At 41.1% G+C, this 27,901-nt stretch overlaps 1 protein-coding gene across 3 annotated transcripts; it reads left to right on the top strand.

Annotated features, from left to right (window-relative positions):
* The first annotated feature begins 6,146 nt into the window (after positions 1-6,146).
* On the top strand, positions 6,147-27,366 carry TMEM106B (transmembrane protein 106B). 3 transcript variants are annotated; one of them, XR_014540335.1, is made up of 10 exons: positions 6,147-6,317; positions 9,128-9,198; positions 12,916-13,128; positions 18,554-18,617; positions 19,413-19,572; positions 19,678-19,818; positions 19,920-19,969; positions 21,391-21,444; positions 23,557-24,832; positions 24,890-27,366. XR_014540335.1 is itself a non-coding variant. In XM_083578896.1 (9 exons), the coding sequence occupies exons 3-9, from the start codon at positions 12,921-12,923 to the stop codon at positions 23,693-23,695; spliced, it is 816 nt and encodes a 271-aa protein (XP_083435022.1). In that variant the 5' UTR covers positions 6,147-6,317; positions 9,128-9,198; positions 12,916-12,920; the 3' UTR covers positions 23,696-27,366. The 3 variants fall into 3 exon arrangements, 2 of the variants coding, with proteins under 2 accessions (XP_083435022.1, XP_083435023.1); XM_083578896.1 differs by having other exon boundaries at positions 23,557-27,366; XM_083578897.1 differs by lacking the exon at positions 9,128-9,198 and having other exon boundaries at positions 6,154-6,317; positions 23,557-27,366.
* The last annotated feature ends 535 nt before the right edge of the window (positions 27,367-27,901 follow it).

Raw genomic sequence — 27,901 nt, 5'->3', positions numbered from 1 at the left:
TGTGATCCACAAAGCAAAATATTTGAAAGTGCAATTCCTGTGCAGAGCAGACTGTAATGAAAGAGAAGTGACAATGGCAGTTTGTTGGGAGTTCTCTTTAAAAACCCTAAGCCAGGAACACTGGGATCATTGCTTTGACGTTGCTAGTGCTTCATCGTTAAAATGATAATTTTAAGCACATTTTTGCTTGAATTGCTTTCAAGCTCCCTGGCCCCTTTCTTCCACAAATTGTTATGGATGGCAATTGGGTAAAATTAATGACTACTTACGCCATGTAGCAGATATGCATTTAATTAATGGCAATCATTAATTCCCTGTTATTGCCCAGAAAATTTCCATGATGCTACTGTGATTTGCGGCTCAAAGCAAATTAGAGAAATCGGTTGCCCTTGAGAGGCGCACAAATTCCTATACATTTCTTCACATGAAGGAGCAGCACCCTTAAATACTGAATGCTGAGAATGGAACTGAATGTTACCAGGACATATGTGTCTTTCCCATTTCAGCAAATGATATGCTGTATGAGTGGAGAAACCCAGAATGTGATCATGTATCATTTAGAATGGGGAATCTGTGGTCCTCCAAGTCTCTCAGTCCCGTCCTTGGGACTCAAGGACATAACATGCTTCGCAGATCATGCCCCTCTCAAGGCACATCTTCCACTAGCGCTGCTCTGTGCCACTCTCAAGTGCTTTTTGCTTGACTGGAATATGCTCTTAAACTGCGGTGAAGTCCACTTGCTAGCCTGGATGAAGAAATGTAAGAGGTGTGTCTGAATTTTGTGTGCCTGGAATGTAGCCTTCTGCAAGAAGATAAACGTCACGTCCACTTTCTGCTGCTGTCCCCATCTGACGCTGTGTTGTGGACTGGTTGGACGTAGAGGAATGGTGGGAGAAACCGGCTGGGGAACCCTCAAGGGAAGAAGGCTTAGAGCCCAGGGAGAAGTGGTGGTGGTGGTGAGACAACTATGAGTGGTCAGAGGGAGAAGACTGGGAAAAGGAGGTGTCAGAAGCTGAAGAGGTAACAGGGCTTAGTGAGCTGGGAGAGTCGGTGGCAGACAGAAACTCAGAATCGGAGGCAGAAGCTGAAGCAGGAGAGGAGGGAAGCCAAGAGGCAGAGATGAGGCGGGCTGCTGAAGAGCCACAGGTGTCTCCCCCTCCTGCTGCAACAAGCTCACCCCCCCCCCACTTGTCTGCCAGAACCAAAAGAGGCAATCGGAGACTGTGCCTGGGTGCAGCCAACCTCTCCTCCTCCCATAACCACTACGTAGCCCGCAGAAGATTGCCCACAAAGGAATGCAGTCCTTGGACGGATAAAAGTTCCCCATCCTTGCCACAGGTGGTCGTTTTAAGTGCAATAAAGTCACATCTATCTGCAAAGCCAACATTGCTTCTTTTGACATTCTGCCAACAGGACATCCCTAAAGTGTCACTGTACACACTCAAGAAGACACTGTGTGTGTGTGTGTGTGTGTGTGTGTGTGCGTGCATGCACAGACTTGCGTGTTATCTACCTTAATGTTATGTTCTGAATAAGCTGTCTATATTATGAATAGAGTCCAAGTGTACAGTAGACATAATCTGAACACTTCCCCTGCTTTAGATCAAAGCACAAGAGGCATTAGTCTTTATTTACGTCAGCACTTTTCTTTGCTTGATAGCTTTTATATTTTCATGTCAGAAACACCGTACCTTAACGTTTCAGAGTTTTACAGCAAACTCCTTCTATCCTGCCCCGTGTTCCTTAACAACATGGTGCCATCCATCAGCCGTTCGGTGTCAGTTCTCACAAATCAACTGCCAAGAGAATGCACTTCCAAGAATAAAAATGAAGATGAAGTCAGCAACATTTGAGCCTGCTCCAAGTTAATGACAAAAGAGCTGCATCCCATCATGAGATGAGTGGGAACCAAGATCTCTGGAAAGGAGAAGGTAAATCGTTACACATTAGTTGCAACGTGGCTGTCGATATAAATTATATGCTAAGAAAGGAGGTGTTCTTTAAAAACTTCTAGAAAGAAAAACGACTTCATTTATGCACGTTTTGATTCAGTTTTAAGGCAAAAGCAATAAATGGAAGAAAGAATCAGTAAAAATATATTTTCCATGATCCCAAGCTGCCTTAATTCTGCAGCCAATTCCATTATATACACCCCACCCTAATCTCTGAGCAGCAAGAGACTCCAAGCGTTCCAATCACTTTTCCGGGGCTGAGTTTCCTTAGAATGAAGATTAACAGCAGATCAATGTCTTTAGGATATATGCTTTCAATTACCATATTTTTTGCTCTACAAGACTCACTTTTTCCCTCCTAAAAAGTAAGGGGAAATGTGTATGCATCTTATGGAGCGAATGCAGACTGCGCAGCTATCCCAGAAGCCAGAACAGTAAGAGGGATCACTGCACAGAGATCCCTCTTGCTGTTCTGGCTTCTGAGATTCAGATTTTTTTTCCCTCTTGTTTTCCTCCTCCAAAAACTAGGTGCGTCTTATGGTCTGGTGCGTCTTGTAGAGTGAAAAATTCGGTATACATTCAGTACATACAACCTAAGCATAGGATGGAGGGGCTCACAGCATTAATACCCCAACAGATCTTGCTTCTCCATTAAGTTTCCAGAGAAGCCCAGCACAGAGCAAGACACTTCCAAGCTGCTTCTGGCTCACCTGACACACAGCTCTGCCCATTGCTATCCTATGTAGCAGCTAGTTGAGGGTGGGGAAGGTCCACCCATTTGTTCTATGGCACAGAGCAACTTATTTTTATTTGCTAAATCATGGTACTTAACTAGCCTGTCAAAGTCATTATTTTAACAAAGGAGCTGGTTTGGCTGGTTTCCCTCTTGTAGATTCTACCACATGCACACAGGATTACAGGTTTGGAAGTGGACCCCAGGTTCCATCCGGACTACCCCCAACTCCTAACAGTTTATATTCTATGATCCCAATCTCACACTGCCTCAAATCTGCAACCAGTAAGTTCCATTATACGTAGTGAGCTGGTGACATGAAACCAGTGATTGGTAGCAAGGCTTTTTGCAATTAGACTCTGCTTAAATTTGGTGCCAAATGCAAGCCCCTATTTCCTCAGAAGCGTCTGAATGAATCTGATCCCTTCCTAAAGTAGTATGGCTTGCATTTGGCACTGAATTAAAATGCCAAATGCAAACCCTGGTGCCAAGGAACCACTGGGAGCACATGGCTTAAGAGTACATTCCCAATTGCTCATTTGCAACTGGGCTTGCTTTGGAAGGTGCTTAAACTCAACACCACATGCAAGCCCCACTGCCTTCCAGGAGGGATCAGATCCACTTGGGGGTCATGATGACATCAGATGATAGACAGACTTGCCCACCTGTCAAAAGTGATCTATGGAGAGGTGGCCACTTTTTGATCTGACCCACCAAGTAACTGTGGTTCCTCACCACTGTTCCAAAGTTAGGTTGGTGTGAGCAACTTCTGAGAAGACCTTTTCAAATGGGGTAACCCAACAGTGGAATGTTCTCTCCAGGGATGACTGCTGGGCACCTACTATTCTGTGTTTGGGGTACCAGAGAATTTTGTTTTATTTTGTTTTCTTTTTGTTCCACTTAGGCCTTTTAAAACATCAACTGAGCGGTCTCCAGAGTTGTTTCAAACTGCTCTTCTGATACTATTGTTTTCACCCGCAGGCTGTTTTCATTGTTGAGTTCCTTTTTATTGGATTGCTTTATTTTATTGTCAAATTCTTTATAATATGCATGTAAGTGCCGCCCTGGGAACACTTTCGAGCTGGAGGTGCAAGATATAAATAAAATAAAATAAAAAGTGGCTTTGTGTACGAGAAATGGAAGAACGGTAGGATGGAGAAAAATCAAATGTTCTGTTTGTGATAATTTATAATGCTGCATGAAAGCCACAGTTCAGATGTAATACTAGCAGGAGAGCATAGCAACTGGGATAAATTATACCTTTTATCCTTTCCTTTCCTTCTCATGTTAATCATCTCACTCATTTGTCAGCCAGCCCACAGCTCCTATCATTTCAGACCACAGATAGCATCAAGAATGACAGTTGTCGATAGCAGCACAATATATCAAATGCATACATCGGATATGCTTATGCTTTATTCATACAGAATAGTGTAATGCAAAGATATCATCATCACAGTGTACACAGGGTTGAGATGATCCACCAAGAAATCTATCTGTGAATTATAGATCGGTGCATTCATCAAGGACTTATTCTTAAGGGGACCATCGAGAAAGCTCTTACTTCTTTATACACCCTACCTAACAATATAAGCTTTGCTTAGCAACTGAGGTCAGGTGCACACTCATGTTGACTCTGCATCCAGTGCGCTCCCACTGCTGGTTTGGGAAGCAATGGTCACACAACGTTAGGCACAATTCATACCTATTGCGTCGTTGCTTATGAAATATTGCACTTTTCTCCAAACCAGCTTTGATCCATAGCAGTTGAAACATAACCATGTTTAGGCTCCAAGTATTTCAGAAACTCTACTGGCCAAATTTGGATTACAGTACCCATCATCCTGACCATTGGCCATGCTGGCCACAGAAGTGGATGAACTAAATTTGTCTTGTGTGATGTTTCCATACAGTGGGCCTATGTAAATCTAAGTCACAACTCAGTCCATAAAAATGTTACAATATATTTGAGGAGTCGTGTGTGTGTGATAATGTGTGTGTATTCCAGAAATATATTAGTAATGCATTTTTTAAGAGTTGGCGTGACTTGCTCAGTTCAGCTCTCCCTTGCCTAGGAGGAAGCAAAAGGCTCAGATGCTCCACTTCCCAATTCTATTTGGAACCAAGCTTGAAGCATGTTTTGTAAGCCAAGCTCCTGATTTCTGACTCATTAGAATGGCAGATCAGATGTCTGGAAATGGCAAAGAAAACCCTTAGATTAGAAAGAAGCCATCTAAACAGTCCAAGTGGGATTTCTCCATCTCCCTCTGCAGCACTCATCATCCTTCCCTTGAGCCTGGTGTGCATCAGAGTGTGGCCACCTCAGCCTCTGGGGGAGATACCTAGGGAAGACTGTGGCATTGGCCCAGCTTCCTTTGTATATTCTGACAGCCCTCACTTGTTTCCTTACTGAAACCGGTCAATGAGAGATGCCTCTGTTTGTCGGCTTGCTCTTCCTCTTTAGCCTCAGTGCTGTCCTTGCAGAAACCAGCAGGGAGGAGGATGGGGACAAAACTAGGATTGGCTGGGGTCTGCCTCCACCTACTGTCGGTCTCTCTGCCTTCTGCCCAAGCAGTCCTAATGGTCACCAGCCAGCACCAGAAATACCCCAAACATTCTCTCTTTGCATACAAATTCTGCTCAATGCAAATCTGAGGCAGATCCCCAAATTTGGACACGGCTCTTTCCCCCAGAACAGCTGGGTCTTCTTGCTGAACCCTACACCCAAACACACAAGCAAACCTAATTACTCTTCTTTTTTTTTTCTTTTTTTTGCCTTGGGTGTTTAAGAAATCCTTCTTGGTAATATATCCTACGTTGTGGTACATCTGAAAAAAGGACTTTTCAGAAATTAGCTACCTGTAGTCAGAGCTGCTTTTCTAAGCCAAAGATAGGAAATTTGGACAAAGGGTCTCTCTCTCACCCCCCTGCCATTCCAATTGATTCCAGATGCCTAGGAAACTCCACCCCACCATAGGCCACAGTAGTTAGCAAGCAGTCAGGTCTCTACACCCAGCTCAGAAAGCAAGGCAGACACATGCATAAAAGAATTGTGATCTCAAAGGTGATAACTGAAATCCAGTTATTCACCCTTCTTCTATGCTGCCATGTCATTGCAAGCACCTGCACATCCTCTTCCTGTGATGGCCAAACCCCTCCCTCCCTGTATATTTTTTGCAGCCAGTTCTCCTTAATGACAGTCAATTAGGACGATGACTGCAAAGGGAAGGAGCATGCTCCGTGGAGCATCCTTGGCTCCCCACCCCCATTATAATTATTATTTTGCTCACGCAAATACCGCTGCTTTTTCCTTCCGCCTGCATCCCCCCCGTTTCCAACATCAGGCGTTGCACAGCCCTGAGCCACTCCGCCTTTCCCTATCTAGATTTGGGCGTACGCCTCTCAGCTCGGCAGACGGAGCTCCGATTCCAAGGATGGGCAAAAAGGAAGGGCAGAGGGCTTCAGCGTCTGCTACGGCGCATGCTCAGTCGCCTTTCGCCGTAGAACTCGACGGGCAGCTGTTTAGGTTGCTACACCGGGAGCCGAGGGAGGCGCTGAACCAAAGGGAGAAAGAAGCCCCACAAAAACAAGCCGCGCTCCTTTCGCTTGGAGAAAAGGCTCGGGGGCGTGCGGTGAGTTTCGGGGAGAGCTGGGCGAGGAAGGAGGGCTGGGCAAGCGGGTGTTGCTAGCCTGGTGCTCGGAGGGGGAGGTCGGGCACCTTTGGGTGCGTGAGCGCGCACGCGCACGGATGGGTTTGTTTTTCTGCTTATGGTATCAGCTGCGCGTTCCGACGAGCAACCCTGGCCCAGAGTGGTGGGAGGGAAGGATCGCGGCCTGCACGCATCCTGGGCTTGTGTGTGTGCGTGCGTGCGCAGGAGCGTTGCCAAACAAAAGAAAAAAGAAAAAGCCGGGAGCGGAGGAATAAATAAATGCATCGCCAGTGGGAGCGATGGGGTAATCCATTGGGAATTTGGGCCGCCATCCTAATACAGATACATCCTTTTCCTAGATATCAGTTTCCCTGCTTTGAGCGCAGATTGGGGGACGAAAGAGGAAAGAGTTGTGCTGCTGCCCTGTCATTTCTGTCGGGGCCTCTGAGAGGGTTAGGTTTGGGAAGGCCTTGGAACTGGCGGCCCCTTCTTGCAACATACATGTAAAACACATTTAAAGAAATCCTGGGAAGTGTAGTGCTGGTAACCAATAGCTCTGCGAGGGTAAGCTACAGTTCCTAGGATTCGAGGTGTGCATGTGTCATGTATTCCTTTTCCCTCCGCCTTTCTCGCGTCTTTCTGGAGTTAAGCCTCAGCATTTCGGTGCCTAATTACGTTTACCTCCCATTTTCTGTTTGCCCTGGACGAGCAAATGTGGGGTCCCAGCTTTTCTCTTGGGTCATTGGGTTGTTGTTTTTATTTTGATTATGTATTTTGTGGTTTTATATTCTGATTTTATCCTGTGAATCGCCCTGAGACCTGCGGGTATACGGCAGTATATAAATTCAGTTACTGTATTAGTAGAAATAATATATTGATACAGGGTTTGTATATAAGGGGTGTCTGAAATCTAATACTAACTAAAGCGCTTCTTGAGACAAGCATTTATATTGTAGGTAGATGTTAAGGGCTCTTGCCAATGGTACAGTAGATTAAGAAATGCTAAATCATTACTTCCTCTCTACTTCCTCTGTATTGAGGAAGAGTCTGCATTGCAGTTTCTCATTGCACAATAATTAAAATCTTTATTTTTCTGAATCTGGAGCAAGCAACTAATAATTACTCACTCTCTACTAGAGTTGCAGAGAAGTGCATCAGTACAGGTGTGTTCATAATTTGGGTGTGAAGTGATACACCACAGCGGGTGGAAAAAAAACACGTGAGCTTCCCATGAATTCAGATATGGTTCTGAAACCTGAGAATTGGAAATGGCTCTTCCTCTCCATAATATAATTACTCTGTGCCTTTGAGGCACTGTTGCATTTTACTGTTCCTGCTTTTGAACTGCATTTTTGTGAATCCCTTTTTAACTTTCTTTTGTCTTTATACGTCAGTGACCTCTGAAGGTTTTTAAAATAAAATAAAAGGGGTTAAGTGTGCTTAATGAATTAATTAAATAAATTTTGTTCTACTAAAATAATGATTAAGTGCTAAGTTGCTGCACAGTTTCAGTTTCACTGTATAGCAGTTTGGATTGCTTCTGTGACCCAAACCAAACTCTGTTACAGCCTTCTTTAACTAATTAGAATTCCATTGAGGAATACGGGAGAGTAGAATGATTGGAAAGTCACCCTCCCCTCATAGCTCAGCAACAGGAGACAGGTGAGCTCCAGGTCTAAATGAGTAGCTTCTTGCTCACCTCATCCTGTACCTCAGCAGCCTAGGCATATTAAATTACCCAATGAAATTCAGGACTAATCTGCTCATCTAAGATCTGAACTGGAATGCTACAGTGTTTGGGGAGGCAGCTTATTTTTGCTTCCCCTCATGGGGTTGAGGGATGCATGCCTCATTGATGTGCATCCCTGTTCTTTATTTTCACACCACTATTTGAATTCCAAGATACAGTGGTACCTCAGGTTATTTTTTGAGAATAAATTGCTCATTATATGCATTGCTCTCGTCTCACTACTTATTAAGCACAGGGCAATTTGAATGTCAAAACCCTACGTGGCTAGGCACCACACACACATGCACGTAGAGCTCCCTGCTCTTTTCTGCCCTGGCCTGTAGTTGCAGGATGTTGCAGCCTGTAAGCCCTGCATCTTACAATTTTTAGACTCATCCATACAAACTCAAGCGACTTTTTTTTTTTCCTTGGGCAGGCCCGGGAATGGGGGTGAGAGGCAGAAAAGAAACAGGACCCCTCTTTTAATTCCAGTACAGTATGTGAAAAGCTGAGGGGAGGGAGGGGGAAAGAGAAACAGAGAGCATGCTGGGAGCTGTAGTCCTGGATGCTCACGCTCGTGCTCAGCATCCTACTACATCTCCCATAAAGCCAGCCATTTTGCAAAACAACCCCCTCCTCCGCCTCTCTGGGGAAACTCGTCTCCTGGGTCCCGAGGAGAGAGGGAGAAGCAACCTACCGGAGCTACTTTCATGGGGGTTTTTTGTTTATTTTAATGGCGTGCGCATTCCCTGATGTTGCAGCTTGCAAGCCGCGCAGCTAGGTTGGGCACCAGAGCCGTGTGTGTGTTGGTGTGACAAAAGAAATCCCTGCAGAAACGGGGAGAGCAGGGGCTCCCCTCTGGAGCTTCTTTCTGCCGGGCTACGTCACACGGAGGGAGAAAATACCCCGGGCCCGGCGCAAGGCACCGCGCTGCGTGGTGTGTTTGCACGGCGACTGACCTGCAACTTGATTGCTTCACTGCTTGCTTTTCTCACTGAATTGCCCGTAACTTAATGCCGGCTGCTTCTGGAAGGTCTTCCATGTCTCGTTTTTGTCCCTTCAGGTGAAGCGCCCATACCTGCAGGAGGAGGAGAAAGGCGGTGGAAGAGGAGGGAGCGCGAGCAGGGGACGCAGGTGAGGCAGGCTGAGCCAAAAAGAAACTGCACACCTGCTGCCTTCTGGAGCGAGGCTGTTGGGGAAGGGGCAGGTGATAGCAGAGGGAGGGATGGGACTAGCCGACCACACACCTGTGTGTACATCTATCTATATCTATCTATCTATCTATCTATCTATCTATCTATCTATCTATCTATATCTCTCTATCTCTCTCTCACACACACATACACCCAGCGCTGTTACCTGAGGGATGAGAAGCAGAGGAGAGGTGGGGTTTGGCTGAGGATCCTTTGCAGGGATCATGAGAGGGGTTTAATTTGCTTGAAATTTCCCCTGGTTGGCTACATCTTTTATTAAAAGATAGGCTGCTTTTTAAAGACATGCAATGCATATTTATTATGGCATGTGTTTTTTTGTAGATTAAATGCCCCCTCTTTTTTTTTTGTATGGTGCAAGTCCAAAGCTTGCATGCTACTCTGCAACATTCCAGTTGGTCCTCCCAATAAAAAGTTTGCCCATTTGTGGATTTGGAGGGATTGTTATTATGTGCTGACATGACTACCTTTGCTTTTCATATTTCTTTCCATCTTTGAAGTGCTACGGTTTTGTTTTTGCTGCAGCAGGCTTAACGTTGCAGTCCTATTCAGGTCTATCTATTCAGAAGTAACTGCTGATGAGTTTAGTAAGGTTTATTCCTCTTAGTTGCAGCCTAAAAGGGATACACATCTAGAAGTTGTTGCATATCTATCCTTGCTATATCTGATTTCCTTCCTTCACTCCATAATTGTTTCTTGAATTAGGTCTTGGAGACATTTGGTGTCTACTGTTTACAAGGCTTCTGTCATCTTATGTATGCTTTGGCTCTGGCAAGTTTAGAAATCTAAGATTCATCGTAGAGCTTCTTACTTGCGTTTATATTACAGAGTATTAAATATTCCTCCCTCTTCTCAGAGGATTGATGAATGCTAAATAATTAGTAATTTGCAAATTGTGGTTTGCATCAGCAGCCATTATATATTACATATGCACTGAGATTATAACTTCAGTTTGTATCTAAGTCATGTTCAGAGCAGACCTATTAAAATTAATGGATTTAAGCAGGTCATGACAACTTACCTCCATTTTAAATGGGTTTCCTCTGAAAATGGCTTACATATAAATCTTGATCTGTTTCTTTTCTAGTGAGAAAGATGCTGTAGCCCTAGTCATTCATTGTTATTAATATAAAAAGGTGAACAAACTGCTGTTTTAATCTGGGTGTTGTGGAAATTATACTCATTTTCTCAGGTAGTTTTAATGAATAATTTTGTTTCTTGGGAAAATGCAGAAAGGGTTAAAATGCTGGTGACTATGACCTTTTGTGAGTTCCATTTGTTTTGATAGGTGGATGGGAAGCCTTCCAGTAAGGAATTATTTACATATGTATAGCTAGGAAAAATCCCAGGCAACCCAAAATAAACTTTCTGTCACTGATTAGGACTCTGAATACTTGATTCTGGAAAGAAATATATTATGAGCAGAGCTTAAGCTCATTACTATAATTAGTTTGCATTAAATTATTATTAGGCATTAGGTTGCTGTGTGTCCCACTTGCATTTTGGGTCAGTTTGTTTTGTTTTTGTGGACCAGAGCAAACTGCTACAACTGTTTTTTAAATATTTGATTCAGCAGCACCTCTTCAGTGTTACATAGGGTTGCCATAAAAAAGTGAAAATCACTTTTTTCTTAGGAAAATCAACACTTCAGATATGGGCTGCCATAAGCCCATGTTTCCCCGGATATTTTAGCCGCTTTTCGGAAATTCTACCCAGACGCCATTTTCAACAGACAAATCCCGGCTATGTCTGGGAAATTCCAGACATATGGCAGCCCTAGTATTACAGTCTTATTATGTGTGTTCTAAAGGATTAATTCCCAGGTTAACGTGCACAGTCTTATAATCAAATTCATAGTTATTTTGATACAGTTTGATCTATCTATCTAAAATACAGTGGTCCAAGCCAAGCTAACCATATCAGATACTGGCTTGCTCTGAGTTCCATTAATGCATAGTTTCACAATTCCTCTACCCTCACAGCTGTACCTGAATTGAAGTTTATTTTTCGTTTCAAGTAGTTGTCTTATCACGGCTAGCACACTGTCCAAATGTCCAGTGTGATAACTGCCTGTTTTATCTTTAACTCAGCTGACTTTAAACCCTGACCCAGCAAGCCTTCCCATAGTCCAGGAAATTTTAGGCTGCAATCTGGCCGGCAAAGCTGTATGAAGCAGCAAGGCCACCGCTGTACCTGCAGGCCTGCCATGCACAGAGGAAGATGTGTGGGTGCGTGTAGCTGCACCATCCTGGATCTGGCCCATGCCATCACATAGCAGTGTAACTGGCTGGGATCCAAGGCATCCTGGGCCAGCTCAGCCCCACCTGCTCCCTGCCTCCAGAATGTCCTACTTAGAAGCTTTTTGCCGGCCGACACCCCACAGACAACACTCACAGTCAGCAGGAGGCCAGCTTAGCTAGGGGAGCTGGGTAGAGGGACCTCATTACTCATTTCAAACTGCCCCCAGCCCCGTTCTGGGCTCCGTTAGTCAAAGTTCTGCAAGTATAGCAGGGAAATGGAACAGACATTGTTGGACTGCAATTTCCATCAGCTCTAGCCAGCATGGCCAGTGGTCAGGTTTGATAGGCCGCCGGTTCCCCATCTCTGGAAGCAGAGTAAAAGCAAAGCAGGGATAGCCCATTCAGCCGAGAACACATATAACATTGCTGTGGATTTCAATTCACAGGAGCCCTATCTTAAAAAGTTGGCGACCCTACATGTTTAGTGTACTTACAGATGGCTCTCTCGGAGACAGCTGATTCCAGGATTTCAGATCAATATTTAAATGTTCTGGTTTCTGGCTGTCAGGATGATTTGTGAGGAACAAGTGTAGGATTAGTGTACTGAGTGGAACACATGAGTAGCTTTGCAGCAACATACATAGTACTGAAAGAAAACCAAGAGGTAGGTATTATGAAGAATGTATTCCCCATAACTAAAGATTCTGCACACAACTAGAAACTTTTGGCATAATTATCATAAAATGAATGTATGGGTGGTAATAATTCTTGAAACAATATAACTTTTTTCCCCAATCAGAAAAAGCAGATGATGATGATGATGATGATATATTATATCCTGCCTATCTGACCGGGTTGCCCAAGCCACCCTGAGTGGCTTCCAACAGAATATAAAATAACAACAAAACAGTACTAAACACCACCTCAGCCTTTCACAGACATAATGCTGAACAACTGTTTGTTTTCCTTAATTGGGATTATGTGTTGCAACTGAATACTTCAACTGTGATTAAGAATTGGCTTGCAACCAAACCAGGATGGGAGACCACAATGTCTGAGGTTTGCACATTATGGCTTGCATCAGTCACGGTTAAATATTACATCTGAACTGAGCCAGTCATGATTATGGCAGTTTGCCTCCTTTTCTAGGCTCCCTGCTAACAAGTTGCAAGCAAGTCTCCCTGAATGTTTTCCTGGTGGGCTGTGGTTTATCTCAGCAAGCTGAACCATAGTTTTAGTGTTTTTATTTATTCAATTCCCAATTGTCTCTAAGCATTGAACTGGAAACCCAATACAAACAGACTACAAATGAGTTCATAACTCTCCAAATGAAACCATATATATATATAATATCAAATGCCTTCAGGGTCTAAAGTCTGCCTCTTAACTTTTCCTACCAGCAAACATGGGGAAGTCTCTTTCAATGCCTTTACATGGATCTAAAGAAGATGGGGTTTCGTCAACGGACAACATGAGGAAGGGATTAGTTCACTCAGAATCTCACAGTGAAGATGGAAGAAATGGAGACGTGTCACAGTTCCCATATGTTGAATTCACAGGAAGAGATAGCGTCACATGTCCCACATGCCAGGGAACAGGGAGAATTCCACGTGGTATGTCTAAAATGCATGAAACAGTCTAAATGATAAAGTGCTAAATATGTTTTTGTCTTCCTCCTCTTCAAGTCCCCATTGGTTCTTATGCTTATCTGTTGTAGAAAGTGTATGATGACTGAGTACTGATATGTTTTGCTGGCCTTTTTTTGTACCTAAGAATATTATTGAAAGACTTATGGTAGGATAACCTTAGATTTGGGTCCTTTGATTTTCTCTCTCTGCTTTATTCACCAAATTCATAGAAAATCACATTGAACTTTTTAAACAATACTAATGTGATACCTTGCCAGTTTTCAGTTGCAAATATGGCAGCTGGGCATTCACAATGCAAGAAGGCAACCATCAGTCAACACCAGGGAAAACAAGCCATGGTTTATTATCTGTGAGCAGGATTCTGGTTTCTTCAACAAACCATTGTTAAAGCAAACTACGGCTTAGTTTTTCATCCAGTCATGGTCTATGATATCCTTTTACCATTTTAAAGTTATTTTTTCTCATTTTTAAATTTGGAAATGTTAGAACTTTTATCTGATGGCCTCTGTAGAGTTGTGCTTACTTGTTAAAGTTATGCTGATGTACAACTGGGAATTCCTTAATATGGTGCTAGTATATTGTATAATGTAACTGGTAGCTGAAGCGAATGTTACTCAATATACCAGTATATTTACATAAATATAAATTGCTTATACGTTAATAGGGGTAAGTTCTAAACAATGGATCCTATTGATACAGAAGGCTAAACTTAAAGCCTGCAGCAAAGTATGTTTTGAATGGAGTTTGAGAAAAAAACTTGTTGGATTAAGTAGCAGAAAACAATGTGTTGAAATTACTGCAGTCATTTTAACAAAATAAGTGAAAGGGTTTTTACTTTTAAAAAGCATTTCATAGGTTTCAGAACATGCGGTGCCATGAAAATTATTAATTCATAGATGTTATAGCGGTTTGGGGGGGGGCCAGCAGCAAGCTAAACAAAATACTAAATATAATGTCCATTGAAAATTTCCAATGAAAATTAGAAGCTGAGGGTAGGGTGGAAGACATATTCAGTGGTTGTTTGTTTAGTCATCCTGTTTATGTAGGACCTTTCTTTCCATAGGAGCACAGAATGAATTAGGCAGATTTTAATTTTAGGGTCTAAAAGTAGAGAGATACCTCAGATATGCAGATGACAAAACCTTGATGGCAGAAAGTGAGGAGGAATTAAAGAACCTTTTAATGAGTATGAAAGAAGAGAGCGCAAAATATGGTCTGAAACTCAACATCAAAAAAACTAAAATCATGGCCACTGGTCCCATCACCTCCTGGTAAATAGAAGGGGAAGAAATGGAGGCAGTGAGAGATTTTACTTTCTTGGGCTCCATGATCACTGCAGATGGTGACAGCAGTCACAAAATTAAAAGCAATGACAAACCTAGACAGCATCTTAAAAAACACAGACATCACCTTGCCGACAAAGGCCCGTATAGTTAAAGCTATGGTTTTCCCAGTACTATTGTATGGAAGTGAGAGCTGGACCATAAAGAAGGCTGGTCGCTGAAGAACTGATGCTTTTGAATTATGGTGCTGGAGAAGACTCTTGAGAGTCCCATGGACTGCAAGAAGATCAAACCTATCCATTCTTGAGGAAATCAGCCCTGAGTGCTCACTGGAAGGACAGATCCTGAAGCTGAGGCTCCAATACTTTGGCCACCTCATGAGAAGAGAAGACTCCCTGGAAAAGACCCTGATGTTGGGAAAGATGGAGGGCACAAGGAGAAGGGGACGACAGAGGACGAGATGGTTGGACAGTGTTCTCGAAGCTACTAACTTGAGTTTGACCAAACTGCGGGAGGCAGTGGAAGACAGGAGTGCCTGGCATGCTCTGGTCCATGGGGTCACGAAAAGTCGGACACGACTAAACAACAACACCACCTTTTATATTGTGTCTCTGTTGTGGAAATTCTACTCAGTATTGATCCAGAGTAGAACCTCAACGTATACTTAACCTAAACGTATACTTAAAAACCTAAACACGTTGTAGGATTCCCCCAAAATAGACCAGAGGCAATTGTACTTCATCCAGCAGAGCTTTACTGCTACTGAAGGCAAATGAGCATAATGGTCACAAATCCAATACATTCAGGATTGGCACTGTCCATAATAAATCCAGTTGCAGCAGACTTAACTTAAACATACAATTGTTGCTTTTGTTTCTGGGGGTAAGCAGGGGTACGCATACCCCTAAACATTTTGTGAATCTTAACGGGAGAAGAAACTACAAAAAATAGTTTTTTCTCTAACACGATGAATTGTCGGTTCTGTTACTACCTCTGATGGGGGCCTCATTTGTTGTCACAGTGTTTCCCGAGTCTCAGACGGAATGAAAGTACTCCTAAACCTTTTTAAAGAAAAAAAGCACTGCTTACAATAACTTATAATAAGACTAAACCGTAACACTATATACAGAACACCACACTAGAAGGAAAGAGAGACAGAAAGAGAAAGTGAAACCCAGGCTCCTTCTGGCCTTACTTTTATAGTCTGCATGACCTTGACAGAAGAGGTAACAGAACTAGTCTAAGCCAGCTGTACTCAGCTTCTCTGAAGGAATAACCCAAACATCAGGAACCTTCTGCTTGTTTCTTCCACAAAGAGAAGATTTACAGAACCCTCTTGAATTAATTAGAATAGGAAAGATCTCTGCACATCAGCTCAATACTTTCTGTACTAAGAAATGCAAACTGACACACACTCCTAAGGAGCCCAGGGTGGCAGACATTTATTTGTGTACAAAATTTCTATACAGCCCATTAACAAAGTTCTCTAGACAGTTTGTCTCTCTCCCCCCTGACATCTCATTTTAGTCTTGCAGGCAATAAGTGGCAAGTAGGTTAGTCTGAGTGTGTATGTGTGTTACTTGATCGAAGTAAACCAGCAAGTTCCCTTTCTGCGTGAGGATTTGAGCCTATGTGTCTCCTTGTCAGATGTTAACACTGAGGCCATTGCCCCATGCAGGCTCCCGTGTGAAGCCGATTTATGCGTAATTGCAATTTTGCAGCCTGCTTTCTTGACATTTTGCCAAAATCTTTGTTAACAAGAGTACACAACTCAAAAGCGATAGAGGCCTGAAGCCAACGATTTGACTGGCTACTTCAATACTCAGTGCAGATTCATAAAAGCTTGTTGCCTCAAGCCTCCCTACTATTCCCATGTTTTGCCAGCTCTTTTACTGTCCACCACACACTCCCTACCCCCAGGATCCATGAAGAGCACCCAAATGTCTCTTGTTTCTATTGTGGGAAGGAATCTGCATGAGGGTTTATCCTAATGTCTCATTCTGATTACCAATTAATTCCGCCCACTCCTCAAGTGCCTCTTTCCCTACCTCTTCTGCCTCCCCTTTCCTTGAGTTCCAGCTTCTCAGACGTAAAGACACCAGAAGAGCCTGCTGTATCAAGCCACAGGCCCATCTAGTCCAGCATCCTGTTCTCACAGTGGCCAGCTAGATGCCTATGGGAAGCCAGCAAGCACAACAAACTCTTCTCCTGCAGTTTCCAGCAAGTGGTATTCAGAAGCTTACAGCCTCTGACAGTTCCTCTCTCATCCTTTTGCCACCCTAACCTGAGCTTCCTATCCCCTTAGCATTGCCATCTTTGTCCTCCTTGTTCCAAAGCTGCCGATGAGCATCCACAGAAGTGGTGGTTGTGGATGAATCACAAGTTGTTGTTTTTTTAGTGATCAGATTTTCTGCAGTAAGGGGAGGGAGAATCCTGATTAAATACTTTTTAAAAAATATATCATGCGGATGCTACGGATAGCTGTTTGTGCATGAGCAGGACTGATTTCCCCAATAAACTCTTGCCTGGAAACACCCAAAATGGAAATATCCCTTTTCATTCAGGGCAGTGGCAGTGAAATGCTTTGCACCTCTTTTCTGAGCCGTGCGTAGTGATGTGAAGAGAGAATATTCTCCACAAACTGTAAATTCTAATGTAAGAACCAGTTTTACAACCCACATTTTAAAAAACTAGTAAATAATAAGTCAAGCTGTGATACAGCCAGTGTAAGTAATGAATGATGATTTTATTTTGATCCAGTTACATTATTGGGCAATGTGTCATTCACCATTAGCAGTTCTGAAATGTGAGCTACAGAAAACTTTTTTAAAAAAAGTTTTAAAAATGCTATTCATTTAATTTGATCAACATTTGAATTTGTATGTATTTCAGCTATATGTAATAGCCTTTTCTCTATTTTGGTGTGACCTTATTCTTAGCAATTCTATACCCTTGGCCATACAGTATGATTTATTTATTTTTACAGAAAATAGCTTTAATGCTTTATACACTTAAAAGTACCTAGGCCTATACAATTATGTGTAACAGCATGTGAGCTGGCCTTGATTCAAATGTTTCTATATTCTTATTTAGTGCCAGTAACTGGTTGTTTATATAATTTTCAATGAATTAAAATGAATATTCTATTTCAAATGAAAATTCTCTAATATTCTCATTAATTGAGAATATTCTCGAGAATAATCTCCAAAAGATTATTCTTGAGAATTTAACATCACTAGCTGTGCGTGTGTTTGCGCCCTTAGAACTGCTGGATATTGGTGATACATTCAGTAAGTGCTACTTGTCACACAACTATAGTCATGGAAAGTGGCACTGGTTGACTTTCTCATTATAATGTAGCAGTTCAAAGCACAAGAGGCACTACTGAAAAAGAAAGTAAGAACTCTGATGAAAGGTAAAGAGCAAATAATTTTCTGACCTAATTGGGACAACAGGGTGCTTAGGTGATGAGAGCAGCTATGGTCTGTGATCTGCCATGCATGTCTTGTACTGGTAGTTTCAGGTACAGTGTAGCCCTTGCCATTTTTCAGCCTCACTTGCCATTTTATCTTTCATTTATTTTAACATATTTATTAGCTGCCCTTCCACCCAAACTCTCATAGCAGTTCTCAAAACTAAAAGCATAATATAGTACACAATAAAAGCAAGGCAGAGCTAAATAAAATAAAAGCATAAAATGCATATAGTCTAAAACAATGCAAACCTCTGAAAGCCATGGGCAAATAAAAAGGTTTTCACCTGGCACCAAAAAGAAAGCAGGTGCAGACAGGACTCCTATTGGGAGAAGCCTTCAGAGGCATTATGCCACAGATGAAAAGGCAGCACAGAGCGAAGTGGCATGTCAATAAACTCCAAACCAGTTCTCTTCTGCAACAAATTTCCTTCAAAGAAATTGCCTCTTGATAGTTTTATTGCACATTTTTTTAAAATTTAGTAGACTGCGAAAGAATTCAGTGCAGAGCTGTAGTACTGCAGACAAGTCATTTTTATCATCCTAGGATGCTACACGTTTTATTGATTCTTTTTAGCTGCATCGAACATGGGTGGAAACTCAAGATACTGAACAGTTATGTTCTTATTTGTAGGTCAGGAAAATCAGCTTGTTGCCCTGATTCCATACAGTGATCAGAGACTGAGGCCAAGAAGAACGTAAGTTTTAAAGAAGCAATATAAACGTGTGTTGTCCATGAATTATTCAAGCTGGGTTTGGTCTATCCAAATCTAGAATAAAAAGATGTAATTTGGATGGTGTTCACTATGTGGCTTTTGAGTACTCGGGAACAATTCCCATTAACCTCAATAGCCATTTTTTGTGTTTGTGATGATAGGTGGCTGCTTTGCTAGAAGTGTTCTTGTGTATCAACACTGAAGCATTGTCATGTTTCTTTGAGTGGATGTCTTTACTATGGTTCAGGTCACTGTAGTGTTCTCAGGGGCTTCAGGGAAGAAAGCTGGCATCCAAGGTGTGCTCCTCCATCAGTGCCACTCTTTTTTGTTCATACCATTGGATTTTCTTTGCTATTATTTATCTATCTAAGATGCTTTGTCCAAATATTAGAAATCATAGGATGGCTCAGATAAACCTAGCTCTGCCTTGACTGGGAAAGTGCGGAACTATGTTGCAGTGGGTGTGCATAATGTCTTCATGCACTGTGCATAATGATCTTGTGGGGAGGGCGATCTGGCTCTCAGAAGGCTTTGTTGTTATGCTGGGTCTCTTTGCTCCCATACTTGCAGGATTTAGGTAGAATGCAGCCAAGCATTTGCGAAAAAGCGTATGCACACTACATGCTCTGTTCAAAACGGCAATTTGCTTTAGAATAGGTGAATGGTGAAGGGCAAAGCAAGTTGGGTGCAGCTTCTCCAAGAAGGTATCACATATATATAGTGTGTGTGTATCTATGTATCTACAGTGGTAACCTGTCTCTTCTCTCTTCCCTGCAGAAAACTTTACGTTACTGCTTCTGTAATTGTATGCTTACTACTTTCTGGGCTGGCAGTATTTTTCTTATTTCCTCGATCAATTGATGTTGAATACATTGGAGTCAAGTCAGTATATGTCAGTTACGAAGCACAGAGGCGCATAATATACTTAAATATTACGGTATGTTCATTGTTAAGTTCTCTTTTGCTTACTGTATATGGATCGTTGGGATGTGTATGACTTCTCTTTAATCTAGATTTTTTTTAAAAAAAATCTCTTTTGTAGAACACATTGAACATCACAAACAACAATTATTATTCGGTGGAAGTTGAAAACATTACAGCGCAGGTGCAGTTTTCAAAGACTGTTATTGGGAAAGCACGGCTGAGCAATAACACTCACATTGGCCCACTGGACATGAAACAGGTAAGTGTAGTTGATTTAATTCCATACAATATGGCTGAATGTGCCGCAGTCATCTCTTGTTTCACATTCTTTATCCTGATCTTTCTTTTTCTTTTTTCCAGATCGATTATATGGTGCCCACAGTTATACAAGATGAAATGAGCTACATGTTGTAAGTGGTTGGCTCTCTAGAGTACACTGACACACAAGAAGGGGGCCCACAATGAAATATTGCAGGGTATCCTCAGCCCCTAGCTAGCAATTACAGTCGTAACTTGGTTGTCAAATGCCTTGGTACTCAGACGTTTTGCTTCCCGAACGCTGCAAACTCAGAAGTGAGTGTTCCGGTTTGCGAGCGTTCTTTGGAACCCAAACGGGGCTTCCGATTGGCTGAAGGAGCTTCCTGCAGCCAATCTGAAGCTGTATTTTGGTTTCCGGAACAGATTCTGTTCCACTTCCGAGGTACAACTGTATGTCTATACTTGAAGGAAATTTGTCGAAGAAATACAGTAAAGTGTTCAGGTTCAGGTGCCATCACTCTGACCTTATTCCTCTTTAGCTGGGCTTAACTTCTTGGTGTGCATCTGTCTAGGAATTACTGCTGGACAGCCCAGCAGAAATCAGAGAGAAGCACCTTCCTGTTCAAAAGTGGCCTCTACACCTGACCATTAGGCTCACTTCCAGCCCCCCCCTCCATTTTTTCATTTTAACCGTTGAACATTCCTTGGGCAAAACTCCTTCAAGTATAGGCATAACATAAGTATAGGCATATGCCTTCAAGTATAGGCATAACAAGTATAGAAATTAGGATATGAAATGGTACATGTTTTTTGTTTTGTTTTTGTCTTTGTATGTTTATGTATGTTATGTTTATATGGAAAAAATTCTCGAATAAAAATATTTTTTTAAAAAAAACAAGTATAGGCATAATTGCTAGATTCAGGTAGTCCTCATTCTCACATGAAGCTAAACTATGGCTTAGTATTACATAATTGAACCTGGTTGATAGAAAAGACTACAACCGGAATACAGAAACAACACACGTACTTTGGTAACTCAAGAAAACCACAAGGAGGAGATTGGAAGCTTTCATTTTTAACTAACTGTGGTATAGCATCCTGCCCCAAAACAGTTAGTCTTAACTATGGGTTACTGAAATAAGCCAATGCATTGCCTTATTTCAGTAAGCTGTTATTAAGACTAATCGGCTGCTGTCTTGGTTTAGACATGCTAAGCTGATGTTAGTTAAATATTGAAACGAAAGCCTGGAGGTGACCGTCGCACGGATCATAGGAAAGCATGGATCATAGGAAAGCAATCTGAATTTCTCCCATTTTCTTCTGTCACTCTGACTTCAAAATACTTTTGTTTCGTTTTGTTTGTGGAACGACAGGAAAGTTTGGGGGATACATTTGTGTTTGGTTCAAGCCCGATTCCTGCCATCAACCAATTTTTGTTAAGTACCTTGTTTTACCTAAGCCCATTCCCAATTGAGCTAAGGGGAATCACTAGTTAGAATTAAGAACTTGGCGTGTTTGTTTTAGCCTTGCTAGCTTTTAATTATGCTTACATTACTTTTTTTCTTTCTTACAGTGATTTTTGCACCTTACTCTCTATCAAAGTGCACAACATAGTAGTCATGATGCAGTAAGTATATTTTGCATTTTCATTTACACAGAGCCCTAACTTTCTAAACTATGGGTTGTATCCAACATTCGTAATACTCGAGTACTTTCTATTTGCCATTAATGGGCACGACCAACTTAGGTCCATTAACTTCAGTGTGTCAGCTCTGATTATAATTTTAGTTCTGGAGTGGTGAACCTTTGTAGGCAATTTTTGACCCTCTGGCAGTTCCAGTTTGGCCCGTGAGGCCATGTTTTCTAAAGCCACGTCTGCCTGTCAATCAACTCGTGTCACTCTGATGGATGGGTGGCATCACTTCATTAGATGGTGTTAAATCATGCTCAGTTTGGCTGTGCATGTGGGTTTCCCACAACCAATGTAGCAGGATTCAACTCTTTGCTTATCAGCAAATGATTGGGGTTGGGTGGTGTTCCATTAAGAGCAAATGGTATGGGAGTGACCTCAGATAAGATGAGGAGGCGTATGATGACATATTTTTTCTTTATCTTCCATTGAATATCATGAAAAGTGACAGCAGCTAGGGTTTTCTTCTCTTTTGTTCCTTTTCTTTACAGTTTGTAAAAAACAGAGTTTAGTTTGTTGCAGGGTGGATGAAAATCAATGATTTGAAATAAAAAAATATTTTTTAATATTATTTAAATTGGATTTTTAAAATAAAATGCTTTTGGAGGAAAAATCTTTCTAAGGATAGTTTTCTATTTAAGTTACATTGTAGTCCAAAGGCTATTCATCAGGAAATAAGGATTTGTTTTGTTTAACCACATCAGTTAACAAACATGGATACATATGCTATAATGTTTTTGTTTTAGTTAAAGAAATTGTTTAAATTGTTACTAAGGAAATGATTATTTTTCTCCTTCCAAGAAAGTACTGCAGAAAAGTTTTCCAAATATAAAGTTAGCTTATTAAACCTCACAATAATTTTATAATTATTGGTCTATGTATTTCCAATAGTATAACCAAATCTGTAATTTTCGATATAACAGTTAAAAACTACTCTGAAAATTTATTATTCCCAAAAGGAAACCTTCCTCTGGTTGTAAATATTAAGATGATACCAGCAAGAATGAGTCTGTAAAAAAAATGATTTAAATCAAGTCTTACTGGCTAGAGATTTAAATCAATTTGATTTAAATCAAATCCACCCTGGTTTGTTAGAAGAGGTTGTCAGTAAATAAAAGAAATCTTAAGTCATCCTACTGAGAGCCGTAATTTCTGTTAAGAAAGCCTTGGCTGCTGCAATCCTGGGGCTTAAATCCTGCTCCGTTCAGCAGGATTTAACCCAAACCCCTGATCAAGAAGGTGTTTGCATTGAAGCCCTAAAGAAAAGGAATTTTCCTCCATTTTAGCAGCACCTTGCTGTCTGTGAGGTACCTTGAGCTACAGCACTTAAATCACCAAATCGGCTGATGTCAGATGATTGACAGGGTGGGCCAACCTGTCAAATTTGGTCTATAAGGCCAATCCAGATAGTTATCTAGCTCACAGAGCCAAAATGGTTCCCTACCGCTGAATTAGTTGGTTGCAGCTCAGTTGCTGTGTGACAACTGTTTCTTTATAAAACCAGAGTGTAGCACTTTATCAATCCCTGTCTACATATGTTTTATTGTTGTTGATTTACCGGGCACAGAACTGGAGTTTGGGGAACGAAACTGAAGGACTTGCATATTAAGTAAATGTTTGCATAGTGTGTGTTGGTTGCACTAATAGGAAAAGCCCTGTCAAACAACCATAAGCTCAGAAAATCCTGTAATTGCGGAAGAACGATATTTCTAACCTGTTAGGTGGTAGCAAAAATGGGTTGAATATGCTAGATGGACTGGAGGAGCTAGCCAAATACATCAATCTGGAGCTGTGAAAGATGTTTATCTTTATTCCCTCACTAAACCAAGAGTGTGCAGGCCCGATGTGGCCCAACAAGCCTTCCCCAGAGACCCCCCAGTCCCCCAACCCAACTTGGTGCCACCACCAGTGGATTTTTCATCTCAATATGGGTGCCCCACCAACATGGTCATGATTGCGAACGCCCCCTCACCTCCAAAAGCTGAGGTAGTATATAATGTATAAACTCTTCGTTCTCTCTTCCCTGTCCCTCCCCCCCCCCCTTTTAAGAGTGACCGTGACCACCTCTTACTTTGGTCACTCTGAACAAATATCTCAGGAGCGGTACCAGTATGTTGACTGCGGTGGAAACACAACTTACCAGCTGGGACAGTCAGAGTATCTAAATGTACTTCAGCCGCCTCAGTAGAAGAAGTAGAGTTTCTGGCTGCAAGAGGAAAGAAGATTAACTCTTGGTTCTTCTACTACCCATTGAAGTTGAACTTTCATATATAGTACTGCTTAAAGAGGTGGATGTATATAATTTAGCAGCCCTGAAGGCTTCTGTACTTTGGAGGCGTGAGCAGCAAAAGGTTAAACTGTATATATTCACGTTTGATAACTTTCCCCTTTCCACTCTAAATGTGTAAGTATTCTGTCAAACTGTTACAACGGGGAAGCGGGGAGGGGTGGCTGTTAAATCAGCAAATCTGTATTTTCCCTAAATGGAAACATGGGTACATGATTATAAAAGTCAGAGTGAAACCATATAATTGTATAAATTATGCTGTGATGCTAACAAGTATGTATTAGAAAGAAAACTAATAACGCACCAATAGTATGACTAAGGTGGTTTTTTTGTTTTTTTTAAATGAAGGAAGTTTGGCCGTATTGCAGCATTATAGAGGGTTACACATTTGCATTAATAACAATATGGCAGATTTCACTGTGTTGGAATTTTGATCTTAGAAATTTTTATTATAGGCGAAGTTACTGCTGTTTTTTCCACAAAGAACATAATTTGCTTGAAATCTTTGGGTATATTGAGTATATGAATACCACTAGATTGCTGCATATTTGCAGAGCAATAGGTACAAAATGAAGACTAAAATGTATTAAAATGTGGTTTTGTTTTTAAAAAACCTAAAATAATACATGTGCTTCAAAGCTTCACTATAGAAATCTGTAATGAGTTTTTATGGGTTTTGTGTTTTCCATATTAATCAATATAAAGAGGTCAACATGCTTATCTCAGAATGTGTTGTGCATTTTAAGCTTAAGTTCACTTCATTGTCATTTGAGTAATACCATAACTAGACCTCTGACAGCTTGAAGTGAATGTAAAATATACCAATCAAAACTGATAATGTCTTGTAAAAATCAACCATGTTTTGACTTAAATCAAATTTGAGAATTGCCATAGGTCAAAGCAATTGCATTGTCTTAAAGAGCTCATGTTTTGACTATCTTCTTACTGAACTGAATAGAGCGGTCACTGAATGAATGGTGTAGTCCTAGTATGGTTTGACTTGCTAACAGAGCCTTTCTCAAACTTGGTTCCCCAGCTGTTGTTGGACTACAACTCCCATCGTCCCTAGCTAGTAGTGGTCAGGGATGATGGGAGTTGTAGTCTAACAAACAGCTGTTGACATACTCCCATGTTCTTGTAATTTCGGAATGGAAGCAATTGCTATAGGAGACAGAATTGTTGCAGTGGTAGGTTATCAGTCACCTTTCAGGGATTACTTCCTTTCTAATAATAACATGAGATGCAACTGTTTTACAGTAGCTCCCATGTCATTCTGCTTATGTATGGATAGGGCTTGTTGCATCCAACTTGGACAACTGGTGAAAGGCGCATCATTTTGTCATTGCTTTGTTGAGATAGATACATTTTCAATTTGCTGTATTTTCAGTTGTATAAGCTCTGTTTTGTTGGTTAAGGAATACTAAAACTCAGCTGCAGTATTAGGCCCTGCTCATAAAATAAAAGCTAATTACTAACAATTTGAAAATACTGGACTTGATCCAACTCAAGTAAAGCAATGGGTTTACATGCCCATTTTTTTGCTTACATATATGTTTTCCATTTACAGATGTATATATAGACTTGATATGACAGGATTTGGACAGCCACACTTGTAAATTCTTATAGATTTCTTTTTAATGTTAATGGGGATAATGCACTTTGCTTGGGAACAATAACTGGTATGAGTTTTGCTATTGGAAAGAAAACCTACATGGGATTCTGAATCCTGAGATTTCTCTGGTATAGAGGAGTAAGTACATTGTCACAAACTGGCATACTGCCTTTGTATAGATATTTAGAATTTTGCTGTGTAACGTTTTTGGAATCAACTTAGTTAACATAACTGGGAAAATGTCTCATAGCAGGGGGTTTTTAACATGCTTTCTGCTGTCTGTGGAGCCTCTATGAATAGCCTTATTAAAATCATGAGACAACTCCAGGATGAAAATAAATAAATATTGGGCTATATTTGGCATCCTGAGTGAGGCCTTAAAAACCACGTTTTACTTAATATACAAACACAGAAGTAGTATATTACAGTTCTGAAGATTAATCTTTTCTTAATACAAAATGTCTTAAGCTTTTTGATCAAAATACAACAAAGAAACCGACCAACACAACAAATATAAGCAAAGGATAGGGAATATAACATTGTAAAATCGCTGAGATTTAAGAAATAAACTCGAGTGGTCAACGCCTCTTCTGTAATTCATTTATTTATTTGATGCATTTATATACTGCCTTTGTGACAAGGGGCAACAAATGGAATGAACACATTCTCTTGAGCTCTCTATAGTGACAACAAAACACAGTGATTGTTTTACACCCCTTAAAAGTTTTACATCCAGCAACCAGGCACTTGCGGTTTGGTGAAATGTAATTTTCGGCAATGCTCTTGCATTCCATCTCACAAAACAAAACATAATTTTGAGAGCATTAATGTTTGGCTGGGGGTTTTTTTGGTAGGCAGTATACACACCTGTACTATTTTGTGACTTTACTTAGGCACTCACGCTTTGATGAAATTCATACATCACCAATGTAATTAAACTTTTGGCATAGTCTATAAAGCGTAGGCCTCTCACAGTGATCTAGTCCAAACATGATTTAGAGGTATATGAGGGGGGCTGCTGTGAGATCCTGGGGTTTTTGTTTTGTTTTTAACCTTATCACAGAATAAACCACATTTCTATGTTTGGATGTAGCAGAAAACTCTGGTTTATTCAAAAACCGAAATTGGATGCTTTCAGTCTTCTCTCCTTGCATGTTGGGAGCTGGGAGTCAAGAGATTCATCACAGCACTCCCTTATAATGCTAAACTGCAGCTTGCTTTCCTTTGGGCTAGCATTGAACTTTTCTGCCATTGAACTTTGGGGAGAAGAAGGAGTTGACATGTATCTGAAGCAGTTTCTTTTAGAATAAAACAACAACAGGGTTTATGAAAACGGGTTTAAAACTAATTCTTTTGTGCAAACAGAATCAAAATGGCATTATTCATTGCTATCTTTCACATGTCTTTGAATGCCTTGTTTCTGGAAATTGTGATTGCTATGTTGGTATAAAAAATGGCTGCTACAACTGGGGAAAAAAAAATCCTTTTATTTTTCTTGAGTATGGAGTGCTGTCGTACTTACAGAACGCCAGTGCCACATTTAGACTACCAGCTATAATTAGAGATTAAATGTGCTGTGTCCAAGGCCAGAATACTAGCTACATGTCAATATTCTTGAATTTATGCTTGTCATTTTAGCCCAACATAAGGTAAATTGTGGCACATCTGTCATTATGCTGCCATGTTTTTAGCTGGTAATGGTAGGGCAGGCCCTACAATTTTTCTCTTCCTAACAATTTCTACATAAAACCTTGAAGCAGTAACCTGATGACCTACTTACTACTCATTAATTAACCACTAATAGTGCTCATAGGCAAATAATTTGTGTATAGAAATTCTAAAAGGTTATAACTATTTTTGTAATTCCAAAATTGTAATTCCTGTAATTCTGTGTGGCAAACTTACCTGTATGCAGTGTTTTGAAGCATGATAAATAAAGCTTCTCTATGCGGTTCTCTTATTTGGACATCCCTTTGGGGATCCTCTATGTAACTTCAATAATTTGTATCCTCTTACAATTTTTTATTGAAAAGGAATGACATTATATCACGAATTAATTTGATTCTTGCCAAGGGAAGTGTTGAATTTTATGAGAAGAATGTCACAATGTAATCCTATAATGTCTACTAAGAAGAAGGCGCCATTGAATTCATTAGGACTTCATCCCAGGTAAGTGTGGGCAGGATTACAACTTAAGTTAGCTAGGAGTCCTACTGGTGGTGTCAGGTGTGGGGCAAGTAGAGGCTCATTGGATTAGGCCAGGTATGTCCAACTCCCAAGAGACTGCATTCTACTCCAATACTCCCAAGTATTTAAAAAAATGGCAGTGATCTACACATTGTCATTGGAGGGAGGAGGAGCGTGGGGGGTGGAAGGGGAGGATTGCCCGGAGTTGTTGAGCTTTTTTTGGGAACAATTGCCCACAGTTGTTAGGGAATGATTGCAAAGATAAACATGCAAACGTGAAGAGCAAACAACAAACAATTGCACACAGG

Source organism: Podarcis filfolensis (genome assembly GCF_964270895.1).
Source record: "Podarcis filfolensis genome assembly, chromosome: 12".
Taxonomy (NCBI): Eukaryota; Metazoa; Chordata; class Lepidosauria; order Squamata; family Lacertidae; genus Podarcis; species Podarcis filfolensis.
Note: the sequence above shows the minus strand (reverse complement) of the source record. Positions and strands in the feature narration are given on the sequence as shown.

What these genes read in the sequence shown, in the direction of transcription:
- TMEM106B (XM_083578896.1), top strand. Translation starts at nt 12,921, where the DNA reads ATGGGGAAGTCTCTTTCAATGCCTTTACATGGATCTAAAGAAGATGGG. An exon ending in TAATATACTTAAATATTACG is followed by an intron (nt 19,573 to 19,677) that starts GTATGTTCATTG and finishes TCTCTTTTGTAG; the next exon opens with AACACATTGAACATCACAAA. An exon ending in GATGAAATGAGCTACATGTT is followed by an intron (nt 19,970 to 21,390) that starts GTAAGTGGTTGG and finishes TCTTTCTTACAG; the next exon opens with TGATTTTTGCACCTTACTCT.